The sequence below is a fragment of the Notothenia rossii genome (assembly GCF_949606895.1).
Source record: "Notothenia rossii genome assembly, chromosome: 8".
NCBI lineage: Eukaryota > Metazoa > Chordata > Actinopteri > Perciformes > Nototheniidae > Notothenia > Notothenia rossii.
In genome coordinates this window covers 65194315-65207835 of record NC_136906.1, presented here as the reverse complement: position 1 = coordinate 65207835, position 13521 = coordinate 65194315, and the positions used below count along the sequence as shown (strand labels likewise).

Sequence of the window (13521 nt, the reverse complement as noted above, 5' to 3'; positions counted from 1 at the left end):
CCCTTCTCCTTTTCACCAGATGAGAAGTAACTCACAAATATTGTTGACAAAAAGCATTTAGCGCGGACAACCGGCAGAAACGCGCCTTTGACAAGTCGACTGTGTAGTGCCCGGTGCATTCAGGGACGCTTCGTAAATGTGTATATATATATTTACAATTTAACCATTTAGGCACAAATATTATTTCACCAACATTCAATTGACCCTTGCAAGAATATGTTATCCAGACACGTTTTAATCATGGTATAACTATTTTATATTTTAACAGTGTAGTTCTGGCTAAGCAGTGTTATCAACATCGGTTTGCATAGTTTACTTTGTCTTTCACAGCGGGAAAAAAAAACAACCTAAAAAGTGTGTTTTCTATTTTAATAATCATTATGTTTACTTATAATTTGACAACATTTAATGGAGAGAACATTAACATTATGACTTTCCACATTCAAACAGTAACTACAAAACGTCCGATGGTCTTTGAAGCATACTACCTGGGCATGCGCAGTAGCACAGCTCAGAAGCGCCAATTTGACCGGGATGCTAGAAGGGGCGGAGCAGTAGTAGAGGCTGTGTAGTTTAAATTAATGTCAACCTGCCTCTGCCAGTAGATCAAAACCAGCAGAGATAGCGAAAGTACGTGCTCAGCGCAACCTGAGAGCCGCTCTACACATATTAACATGGCTCGGCGGCCGAGAAACAGGTAAGCTCAAACAAGCCAATAACTATTTTATTTGCAGTATCTTTAACTTTCATTTCCCCTCTATTTGCGCGTTGAACTGACGGAGTTTCTGTTTTTCTTCTCACAGCATTAATGTTGTGCATCATATTGACAGAGCTCATGTTTATTTTTCGTCAATTCTTTATTTTACAAGCCTGTTTTGTGTTTGTGATGCGTTGTTTTGTTCTTGGCCGATAAAGCAGAGTAGTGGTGTGTGTGTCTAACTCGCGCGCCCATGACAGGTGGTGGTCATCTGGCATGTGCGCTCCTCGCGCTGCTGTCAGCGGTGAGAGGGAGAAAGGGGTCTCCCTCTCAAATACACACATACACACGCGCACACACACACCCACACACACACACACGGATTAATAACATTAGGCGGGTGGGCAGGCGCGTGCCACGACGTGCGTAAAGCGATGCATGGACAACATTGGTTTTAATACGCTTATAATGAATCATACACACTGAAGCATAGCGTATGTCTAACTCTGTCTAGACGCTCATATACTTGAATGCATTGCAGCACACAAGCTCATGTCCTAAAATAAGTTATAGAAAGCTTTGAAATTGTTTCTCTTGTATTATTTAGCTAATCTTTTTCCGGGGACCATCACCTCAGTCAGGCACATGTTTTCATTCTCGCTTTGTTTTGAGATTGGGTCATATATCTGGCATAAAGTTTATTTTAATCCCGCTTTGAAACGTGCATACCCCGCCGCAGCATCTCTGATAGCGAGGGGCGCTCAATGTTATTTTGGAAACTGTGTCTGTTTTGTGCACACTTGTTTCCACGAGTGGCTGGATATTTTTGTGTCGATTACCCTTGTTCTATTACAAGAATAGCCACACATTTAACCTCCGGTCACTCTCATTAGTTAACCGTTTTGTACGCTTTCTTTATGGGCTTTTCCTGTAAAGAAGCTGTTTATTGCATTGGGGTTTCGTGCCTGCTTTTACCTATCATTGTTTCGGATTATGGGTTCAGTCTGATGGTTTTACACAGATAACCTGAAGAAAGTGACAGATCGCTTCACACAAAGAAACCCCGCTCAGAGATAAGAGCAATTATTATCTCTAAACTGTTTAGTTTCATTCTCAACATGAGTAGTATGACTGTTCATTGTCTCTTAATTGCTTTTTTGTTCATGTGAAGTTCAAAGCAAAGTTTATTAATGGTTTGAATATAGTTATTATTTGGTGTCCTTTTCCTTTGTTTTCCTTAAAAATAGCCAATTTATACAATTCACAAATTAGCATTTTATATTCATTCACTTACAATATACTCTTGTTTTACTCCATTACGTTTTTTGTTGTGTATGGTCATTGCTGTTTATTACAGGTATTCACACATAGGTAAATGGACATAAATAAGGAAGATAATCCAAAGTAAATGTCCTTTTATACACACACACACACACACACACACACACACACACACACACACACACACACACACACTTCTCAGTGGGGTTCCTCCTTAACTAATGCCCTTTATCACACCAAGGTACCCTACCTAGCTTCCACGTTTTCTGTGCTCTACATTCTGATTGGTTAACCAGTCACTCAGTGTCAACGTGTGTCCGTGTGGTGTGTGTGTGTGCATGCATGTATGACTGTTCCGTGCTGTACAATGTCACTGCAGGTCTGAACACGCCAGGGTCACGAAATTATGATTGCATGTGCCAATCCCAGTATCTGTGGAAACCAAAAACATTGGAACCTGTTCATCCATCCCCCCCCTCCCTCCCTCTCGCGGTTCTTCCTCTCCTTCTCTTTTTTTTCTCTCTCCCCTGTCTTGGCTAAAAGCCTGCACCCAGACCTTCAAGAATGACTGGTTCTGTCTGTGTTGACACCTGATGAGTTAAAGAGTTCTTTATGCGGTCTGTAAAGAGACGATTAGGGAGTAGTTTGGAAACAGGCCGGTCCTTATTGTGCTTATTATTTACCTTTCTATTATATTACACTGTTATTTTTCACACAGTCGCCACCATTTGTTCATTTTACTTTCCCTTTTTCTCTCATGTCGGCAGTGTTTACAGTAGCGAGGAGGATGAGGAGGAGAACGAGATGTATGAACATGATTATGATGGAGCGCTGGCCAAGGCAGGGAAACGCCACCTCGGCAAAACACGTTGGACACGAGAAGAGGTACACACACATTCAAAACCTCTTCTGTACAATACAACGCTATTTGATTATGTATGGACATTGCCTCAGGGGCGATCACCTCACACGAACCTGCAACCTTTCTTTTCATTGTTGTCTGGTCCAACCACATTCACTGATGTGGGCTGATGTTCATCGCCGTGACATATTAGATGGCTGACAGACTGCAATATGTTTTTCTCTTCACTCAGGATGAGAAGTTAAAGAAACTTGCCGAACTTCACGGGTCAGAAGACTGGAAACTCATTGCCAGCTTACTAACTGTGAGTAAGAGGGCCTGTGCTTACACACTTGCACGCACAGATGCACAAAATAACTTCCCAATACATAACGATGATTACTAATCTCATGCTTTGTGATTTACCAGAATCGTTCGGATGTGCAGTGTCAGCACAGGTGGCAGAAGGTTCTGAACCCAGAGCTCATCAAAGGGCCTTGGACCAAGGAGGAGGACCAGAGGGTAAGAAAACTGCAAAATGAAATTCAAGACAGAAAGCACATTTCACTTTGTGTATTATCGTAAATACCTTGCGTAGTAATGCAGAAGTGCTTTAGATGTTAGAGTAATGTAGGTGCAGCCAATCGGGTGGCATTCAGGGTAATAAAAAAGCTATTCTGTAGCAACAACTTGGCTGCTGTTGCACATTTTTAGTTTCCCAAAAAGCTGCTGTTACCCAACGAGCAGCATGGAAGCCAGTGAAGTGTTTATTGAACAAGTCCAAAGGCGTTATATCTCCATCCAGATGCCACTGTAATGATTAGCAGAGTGGCTAACGTTCCACTGGAAACTCCCTCCCTGCTCACCAGCAGGTGTTCTCAATCACCCCTTAAGAAAGATAAAGAAAGAAGGAAGAAGGAGAGGATAAGCATTCACTGGCACAATGTAGAAGAGATTATTCTCTAACGTGTTTTTGATTGTCTTTTTCTCCCCCCTCCTTTTCACCTTGTTATTTTCCTCCCCCCCTTTACTTCTCCCTCTCCTCCCTGTTATTGCTCCTTCCTTCCTCTTTCCTCACGCATTTCCACTACCACTTACTTCTCTACCTTTGCAACGCTCTTCCTCCTCTCCTCTCGTCTTTCCTCTTTCTCTACCCCACACACACAAACACGCACCTACCCCAGGTGATCGAGCTGGTGCAGAAGTACGGAGCCAAGCGCTGGTCGGTCATCGCCAAGCACCTGAAGGGGCGCATCGGCAAGCAATGCCGCGAGCGCTGGCACAACCACCTCAACCCGGAGGTGAAGAAGACCTCGTGGACCGAGGAAGAGGACCGGATCATCTACCAGGCCCACGAGAAGCTGGGAAACCGCTGGGCCGAAATCGCTAAGCTGCTCCCCGGCAGGTAAGGCAGAGAGACAAAAGGAGAAACAAGGTGGAACAAGAGAAGCTGCATGAATCATTGAGCTCTTGCTTGGTTGACCAATGTGTGGTTGAGAGGGTGAAATGGAGGAGAGGGCACTGAAGGAAAATATCAACTAAGAGGAGAAGTAGTGGCTGAAGATTCAGAAAAATAAAGATGAAAAGAAACAGTGTTTTTTTAGAGAGAAGGGCCGAGAATCAAATGACTAAGACGAAAAAGATAATGTAGTCTAGACATGATTGAGCTTTTACTAATAACCTTATCAGATGTGTGTGTGTGACTATCTGTAGCAACATCTGTGTGTGTGTGAATTGATAACGCTGTCAAGTATCACTAGCATGTCTTTGCCGACGTGTTTTGTAATATATACCCTGCAAGCTAATACATGCTTTTTCTTTTGGTGACATCCAGGACTGACAACGCTATAAAGAACCACTGGAACTCCACCATGAGGAGGAAGGTGGAGCAGGAGGGCTATCTGCAGCTAACGGCAAAAAACGGCAACTCATCGCTCTCCATCAGCCACGGCTACGTCAAGAACAGCAATCACATCATGGGCTACCCCCACCACTCGCCCGCTCACACGCAGATGTCTCCACTGTCGCAACTCTACTACATCTCCGACACACACAGGGTGAGTGGGCTTTCAGGGAGTGCCGGAGGGGGGAACTATAGAATTCTGATTGCTTTGCTGCAGGTGATTTAACGTGTGTTTCTGATTGGATGAACAGGTACCGTTCCAGATGACGCTGCCTTTTAACATCCGGAACATGCCCCAGCATGGAACTGCTGCTATACAGGTAAACCCAGCACTCACTCTAGTGTGGCTACAGGAAGGATTGTTAGAAAATAATATGGACTGTCACTAAAACCTTACTCCCGCCCACTTTTCGCAGAGACACTATAACGAGGAGGACCCCGAGAAGGAGCAGAGGGTGAAGGAGATCGAGATGCTGCTCATGTCAACAGAAGATGAGCTGAGAGGGAAGCCATCACTATCGGTAAGTCACTCGTGTGTCTTTGGAAAAAAAAAATCTGAATATTTTCTGCAATTGCGATTTTATTTGCAATATTATCGGAAATGTGCATTATTTAAACATTAATCCCATTATCAATGAAAAATACATTATAATGACCATATTGTGAGGGAGTATCTGTCGCAATCAAGGAAGTGTGTAGAATACCATTTGCAAGCCAGGAACATATTTAGTACATTTTGCACCTACTGGGATTTGGATATTTGGATTGGGTGGTCCATACTGCGATTCTTTTTAAATGTTGATTTATTGGAACTATGAAATATTTCAGTGACAGCACAATTTATGTGCATGCCTTTTTGACCCCTGCTTTAAGGACAGTGGTTGCCTGTGTGTGGCTGTGAGGAGGAAACATCTGGGGGGTCTGTTTCTGCAAACGTGACGAAATAGAACCATAGTGCGCGTGCGTGACCCCTTGTGCAACCCTCCTCACAACACGTCTTGACATAAAAGTTCCCTTTCCTCTTGTCGGACTTGAAATGTGTCTCTCGCGCCTTATTGAAACTCCAGATGATTCTTCTTCGCCGTGCTCTAACCCTAAATCTTTGTATCTTTTTCTCCCCCAGATGAATATGTCCTATCCCAGCTGGGCCGGCCAGAGCGCTTTGACCAGCAGCTCAGAGGGCGTCATGTTGTTACCTCACCACCACGCCCCTGCCCTGCCTCTGGGTCAGAGCTGCCTACCTGAGGAGAGCGCCTCTGCATCACGTTCAAACGGCAGAAACAACAATAATAATAACAACAACAACAACAACAACAACAGCCTTCACAACAATTTCATGGACTGTGTCATCGATTCAGTAAGCATCTGCATTTAGATTGTTTTTGGGCGTAAGATGACATTTTTAAGTTCAAAAAGGATAGCATAGCAAGGAGCAACATACATTTGACCAAGTAGTAGGGTTTGACCCATATTTTCCCGCCATTTTCCCAGAGCCTCTCCTCAGTGGGTGAGGCCACTACCGGCGGGCTTCGTGATAGGAGCGCTCTCAGAACAGACAGGGTCCTCTCGCCCAATCAGGGCTCAGGAACAGCTCACGGAGCATGGGCTACTTTCACCTGCTCAACTCCCAAGCCCTCACCAGTCAGAAAGCTCCCCTTTTCACCCTCACAGGTAGTAAATGTAGCCGCCTGGGGTCAGAATCCATCCAATCACCAACCTGCCACCTGATGATATCAACCAGAAAATCATTTAGAATTAGATCTCTGTTGTCTCCATATTTTTCAATCATTTAAAATTCGCACCCGCCCTCTTTTCTCCTTTCTTCTCCATCTCTGTAGTTCCGACCTAGTGTTCCATCCATCATCTGCCAAATTGCTCTAAAATAAACCTCCCACTTTGATTGATGGCTTTGCTTCCTTTTGTTCCACAGTTTCTCAACCAATCAATGAGCCCGGAGCACTCTGACAACGACAGTTTACGGATGAGTTCGCCCGTGGACACCAAGCCCGTGATCAACCACACCATCAGCCCCCACACACAGAATGAAATGTAAGTTGCTCTATCTCTCTAAATAACTTATTTGTCATCATACAAAGTTGTGGTAAATGGCTCCTAACAAACATTTGTCTTTATAACTCTCAGGTTCAGAACTCCAAACATCCGTCGCTCCATCCTGGAGTCCTCCCCCTGTACGCCCACGCCTTTCAGGTCAGCCCTGGCCATGCAGGAGGCCAAGTATGGCCCCGTCAAACTACTGGTGAGGAACTTAAAAAATATCTCAAGGCTCACATATGGTATGTTGCATTCTGTCGTGCTTGCTGTTGTTTCCTTGTGACTTACTTGGAGGATTGGTCTCTTTCCCCAGAACTCCCCTTCGGAGCAGCTGATGATAGATTCCATCAAGCAGGAGCCCATGGAGTGTGCCATCGACCAGCCTCCTCTGAAGAAGATAAAACAAGAGGTACTTTACACTCAAAACAAGCACATGGGCATAAAAGAAACATGCAGGCAAATGTGAGACTGAGATAAGAATTTGTTATTAGCAAATGTGGAGAAATTGAATTAGTTTTGCAACACAGTTTTGAGGAATAATGGGTTTTGAGTTTAGGGTTTGAACTGCAACTATCGAAGTTTCCCGTGATATTTACCAGGATTTCTTCTGGATCCTAGGTGGAGTCCCCGTGTGAGAGGAGCCCGTGTATGCAGTGGGAAGGACAAGAGCTCCACACACAGCTCTTCTCCCCAAGCGGATCCGCACAGGAAGTACCTGTAAGCTCCTTCCACCTTCAAGTTCTCCAACACAAAGCTTTTCTTAATCACTCACAAATATTTCGATTTCTGTCTCTAACATATGTTTTGTATGCTTTCATTTAGGACCTACTCACCAGCTCAATGTTGAGTGACGATGGACACAAAGCCTACCACCACCCTCGCAGAGGCATGGGCAGCCCACTACAGGTGTGTACTCGTTTCTAGTGTGGTGCAAGATTTACGTATTTTTCTCGGCCAAACAGGAAGTTAGCAAGGACTCCCTCGACAAAAGCCAATGGGACTTTTCCATTGGGCTTTTGAATATCTCTTCATATTAAAACCACTCAAATATGATTGCCAGAAAGTAAAAAGCTCTATACGTCATGGTCGAATAGCTTCATGTCATCACCGCTAAGCTAAATGTGGACTCGTTTAGTCTCAACCTTTTGGGGACCCCCTTTATAAAGACATGTTAAAAGTTTCAAAGATTCATAAGTTGGGTATTTACTGACGTATTATGTGTCGCATAACAAACAATGAACATCTTGAAAAGCTTGTTTCAACCACCATTTAAGTCGTCTTACCAAAAACAAAAAAAAACATTGTCTCTGATAAAAAGGAACCCAGACATGCCAACTCATTTCCTTGTAGAACACTCATTCTAGATCTAGGTTTTTAAAAAATGATACAAAAATGGTGGTGATTGCTAATGAACTAATCCTCCTGTCATCCCGTGTCAACAGCAGCTCAGTCCCTGGGAACAGGTGACTTGTGGGAAAACCGAGGAGCACGTCCTGGCCTCGGAGCAGAGCCACAAGTACATCAACACTTACCCCACGAGGACACTGGTCATGTAAAGAGACACTTGTTGAAGTGAAAGATCAGCAGTCCCTGCGCTGGACGCAGCGCGGCGGATTACATTTTTGTTGTGGTACAACAGTTGGGAGAGGCTCTTTGCCATTGGTGTTTTTACACTCACACTTGTTGGATTTCAACCAACCAAAGACTAACCTTTTTTTTTTTTATCTTTTATACAGAATTTGCTCTGGGTTTTATTGTACGTCCTTACTCTTGGTCTTGTCATTTTTTTTTAAATGTTGTATTATAAATGGGAAACGGTGGCTATATCATTTTCAATGGGCTGTATTATTAATTCTGAATTGTAATATTAATATAAAGAACAAGTTGATTAATTTATTTCCTTTTTTGTTTAATTTTGATAATGTTATTATTGTTTTGTTTTTTACAATTGGCCAATGGAGCAGTGTTGATTTTAAGTATTTAAGCATTATCATATTATTCCAAAGGCATATTAATGGATTGAAAACTGACCTCTTGAGACGTTTCTATTTCTTTTATTGCTATTTTTTACAGGCTACAATGTGTCTACTGAGAATTTCAATTGTTTGGTCCATGCCACATTATGTAAACTCTTAACTACTGAGCCAGAAGCGCTGTTATTAAACTATGAATGATCTTGTTTTACACAACATAAGGGGCCAGCCTTATTAGTATTACCTGACCACCACATTGGCACCTTATTTTATAGAAATTAAATTCATTTCAATTCACTTCTGGCCTTCACAGTATCCTGTATTGAACAAATATATGTGTTAAAGAAAAGTATATATATTTACAAAATATGAAATGAGCTTATATTTAATGAGCCTCACCCAGTAAGAGTAAAACCAAGCTGCACTTGAATGTTATATTCTCCATAAAAAGTGAGGGTACTAAACACTGATATTTTATATAATGCTACAAACAAATACAAATAGAAACTTTTGTATGGTTTTTGTTTTTATACATTTCTTTTGAATTGTTTTATATTGTTGTATATTCAATCATCATTTAGTTTTCTTACTAAGACTGCCGTAGTCCATTACAAACACTTAGCAGACAATCTTGTATACAGTACGCCTTGTTTTTTTATAGTAGCCTTTGAGCAAAAAGGATTTTATAAAAGCATTTATACATGCCAAGTTTTCATGTTTTTTATACTTTTCTATATTGCCTAGTAAATAAAGTGTGTTGTTTTTACTAAAATCCTTGTGTTTGGTGTCATTTTGAGCATATCATTCAAAAATAAAAGCATCAGTTTGAAGTTGTAAAAGTAAATAGCAATCCAAAAGCCGTTCCTAAAGGAGAATAAACAACATTTCCATACATGTAAGCTGTAAACACGTTTTTACAAGTCAATATTGTAGCACAAATAGACTGCAGTAGTTTAGGTTACCAGTGTAAACAACACTATGAGGGCACACAAGTGTCCAGGCTAATTCCTCTGTTTAAAGTGAATGAATGATTTGCTATCTGGGTGTCTACTATGCAAATCTTTAAGGATTGTAGTATTCAAATACCCCACCCTCATCTCACACACAATCCTGCAGATACAAAGGTGTGTTGTCATAAAGTTGTGCAGAGCAGATCATAAAACTTTCCCTCCATCTGCCAATTAATAAGTGAGTGCAGAGTTTATCAGCAAGCCAAGATAATAAGCAAATTCATCCAACTGTTGCCTCTCTTTCTGTGGATAAGAAGGCCCACTCACGTGAAAGTTCCTGAAACACAAACACTGGCAAAGAAAACAAGTCAACTCCATTACACATTTAAATGAACCGTGTCCAATAAAATCCTCCAAAAACACATTAACACGTGTATGAGCTCCACATTTAGTCTCATGTCTTCCTGTGAGGCTATGAAAGTCAATGGGCTAAGATCTATATTTACAATGCCCCCTACCCTTCCTCTTGCCACCTGCACCCCCTGCACCCCTCACCCTGATCCACCACAGTGCCCTCAAATATAGATTCCCATCTCAAGTAGTAGTCTCGGAGGGATACATAAAAAGACATTCATCGTGACGGACACACGGCTAACAGGAGCTGTGGTATTTAAGGCCGAGCTACACAGAAATAGTTTCCTCTGGGGTGCATGATCTTACTGCAGCTATACGTGTGTTCCTATATCTAAACAAACATGCGGTTTAATGTAACAATGATGGAGTAAATAGACAGCAAAGAGAAGAAAGTGCAGTGTTGTAAAGATTCCCTGTCAGCAATGTGTGTGGTTTAGTGTGTGTCTTGTGGAAAGAGGCCAGAGAGAGAAGCAGACTTTCACATTGGGAATTTCACCATCTACTACTACACCCAAAAGAGAAAAAAAAAAAGAGAGAGAAAAAAAAAAGCCCCAAACCCCACGAGATTTACAGACACCTGCTTCCACTGAGGGAACAGGCAGCTGCCGGTGTGTGTGTGTGTGTGTGTGTGTGTGTGTGTGTGTGTGTGTGTGTGTGTGTGTGTGTGTGTGTGTGTGTGTGTGTGTGTGTGTGTGTGTGTGTGTGTGTGTGTGTGTGTGTGTGTGTGTGTGTGTGTGTGTGTGTGTGTGGTGGTTTATTGACGAAAACAATATAGACACAGATGGATATTGTTACACATAACAAGATGCCGTGTGAATGAAATGGATGGATTTCGGGGTATTTTAGAATTAAAAATGACACCAAAGGGCACTCCATCTACTTGTGATACTGAAAAATACTGTAATGATAGAAAAAGTCAGTGTGGACTTCTTTTATAAAGTGAAACAGTACAGGAATGAGACTGTTATCATAAACAGTGCAGTTCAGCAGTCATTAAAGAGAGGCAACAGGAGAGCGTGATATGCCGATAATACTATCAAAACATTGGGTTACTGATGTCATCACAATGAAAGTCAATGTAGCTTTTCTTAGCTCCTTTCAGTTCAGATGTTTTAAGGATGAAACTCTCACTAAAATTAGTCATAGAGTAAACTAATTATTTGTGAAAAAAATAGAATTACAGCTAAAAGATTAAATGCATTAAAAAAAAGCATCAACCTTTCTCCTTATTTTGAATCGACAACAAAACGATCAAAAAGATGTCAAAGGCCTCGATTTTTAAATGATATTTCCCCAAATATAATTTCTATATTATATCAGAATCAGAAATCCTTTATTTGTCCCGCAACGGGGAAATGTACATTATTACAACAGCAGATAAACAGCGGAAAAAATGGCTATTGATGATAACACAATAAGTATGAAGAAAAAAGAGCAGCTATTAAAAGTATTTTTTAAGAAAAGTGACCATATTAAATTAATGAGCTCTCTGGTATTGTATGCCAATTGTGAATAAACTGAAATAAATGTAAACATGAAATTGCAGGAGGGTATATTGCACACCATTGTTTTCCTATTCAATATGATCCTACTCCTGCATGTAATGTGTCACTTGTGCACCTTTCTAAAATACACATTACATCTATAGATATTATTTGGACTTTAGAGGTCTTTGGGAATATGTTAAAATGTTGACACATAAAATGAATGAACATTTAAATGAGCTTCATTTGATTAAAGCACGCTTAGTAAATAACATATAGAACAAAAATATTCTAACTATCCCGCTTTAAATAAAAAAGCAGAAGTTCAGTCTCACTAGATTTTTTTTATTTCATCCTCCTTTCACTTTTCAAATCAAACATGTCTGTCGCAAGCAGATTGGCTCATAAATTCAGTTTGACGTGTCACAATAGATTTATAGCCGGATGTTGCAGGAGTGGCGGGCTCCTGAACGCACGCATGGTGCATACTCGCAAAAAACACACACACTTTATAAACTACACACACTCTGGCCAGTGTGCTCTGGGCCTGCATAGATTACTCCAGCCTGATTTCCTCATTCCTTGGTGCTGTTGTGGTGGGAGATACTCAGGCAAGAGCAGCCACTCCCTCTGCCAGCGGTCAGGTAGGAGGGCTGGGCTGGGCTGGCCGGGCCTGATAACTACCCCTCCTCCCCCCCCTCCCCCCATGGTACGGAGGAGAGGAGACACACATGATGGGGAGAAAGAGAAACAATGAGGTTTCAGTGAGGGTCACAAGGAGCTGTATATCGATACAGTTTGTCTGGTTTCTTTCTATTCATTGTAAGTGTTGGAATGTGAAGCAGAAGGGTTAGGGTTAGGGTTTTCAAGAGGAGAGTGGAAATATTATCCTTGGCTAGTGGGCAAAAATTAGATTTCATGTTGCAGCGACCCCTGCGAATAAAGATACTTGCAATGAAAGATTAGCATGACATTTTGGGCGAATACGAACATTGGTTTTGCTAAGATGAGAACATCACTCATGTGGGTGCGTCGAAGGGATGGTTCAGAATTATTACCTACGGCAGATGGCGGTGGGCACGTACCCAGTCGCCACCTTGCCGTCTGAAAGCCCTTTCCAACAGAACCTGAATCCATTACTTTGTGTAGTATAGCATGATCCATGGTGTCTGTCAGTTAGTTTGTGTCATCATTCAAACAACCGCCATCTCTTGTAGTAAAACTCCATCGGAGGAAAGGAACCTTATTCAACACTTAAAATATCTGAAATGTCCCTTTACATAAATATGGATTCAGCTTGTTCATAGAACACATTTCGAGGAGCCATCATTAATGTGTTCAAATGCATTTTCTTATCTGTGTTTTTTTACTTAGCTTTGAATTAGTCTTTACACATTTGAATGTGAAGAAACGTGAAGGATTAAAGGGAAACTAAACTTCTAATGATGTTTGTGGATGAAATCAAGTAAAGGATGATTTCATCACATTTAAGGAGATTTTCATATAGTCATATACCAAATATAAGTTTGAGGTCAAGTATACTAAACCCCAAAAATGCTTACCGTGAAGAAAAATGTGTTACAAATAAAATAAGGTACTAAATTGGCCCAATTAAACCCACAGATAGGATATGGTGACCTATATGTGAGCAAACATCCCAGCGTCAGGCTTATTCAGTGTTACAGGTGACACATTTCAACTTGCATTTGAACCAATAAGTAGCTTATCCTTCAAACCAACTCGTTTTTTTACACCTGAAGTCTTTCATTTCCTGTATGCATTAAACTCAGCTCCCTCCAGAGAATGAAGGAATGGGTTTCTGTTTAGTCAGACGCTTGTTTGCGTGGAAAGTGTAATTGTGCAGGACCCCTGGCCAAAGTTTGCGTGAGCACCACAACACAGGGAACAACATGCAGCTGCTGACTC

At 41.6% G+C, this 13521-nt stretch overlaps 1 protein-coding gene across 1 annotated transcript; it reads left to right on the top strand.

Annotated features, from left to right (window-relative positions):
* Window positions 1-557: 557 nt before the first annotated feature.
* myb (v-myb avian myeloblastosis viral oncogene homolog) lies at window positions 558-9519 on the top strand. Its single transcript, XM_079647091.1, has 15 exons — window positions 558-697; window positions 2746-2863; window positions 3073-3144; window positions 3249-3341; window positions 4004-4224; window positions 4654-4876; window positions 4974-5042; window positions 5139-5243; window positions 5846-6079; window positions 6653-6771; window positions 6865-6979; window positions 7088-7183; window positions 7393-7491; window positions 7597-7680; window positions 8217-9519. The coding sequence occupies exons 1-15, from the start codon at window positions 675-677 to the stop codon at window positions 8328-8330; spliced, it is 1785 nt and encodes a 594-aa protein (XP_079503217.1). The 5' UTR covers window positions 558-674; the 3' UTR covers window positions 8331-9519.
* Window positions 9520-13521: the final 4002 nt, after the last annotated feature.

What these genes read in the sequence shown, in the direction of transcription:
- myb (XM_079647091.1), top strand. Translation starts at nt 675, where the DNA reads ATGGCTCGGCGGCCGAGAAACAG. An exon ending in CACGTTGGACACGAGAAGAG is followed by an intron (nt 2,864 to 3,072) that starts GTACACACACAT and finishes CTCTTCACTCAG; the next exon opens with GATGAGAAGTTAAAGAAACT. An exon ending in TGGACTGTGTCATCGATTCA is followed by an intron (nt 6,080 to 6,652) that starts GTAAGCATCTGC and finishes TTTGTTCCACAG; the next exon opens with TTTCTCAACCAATCAATGAG.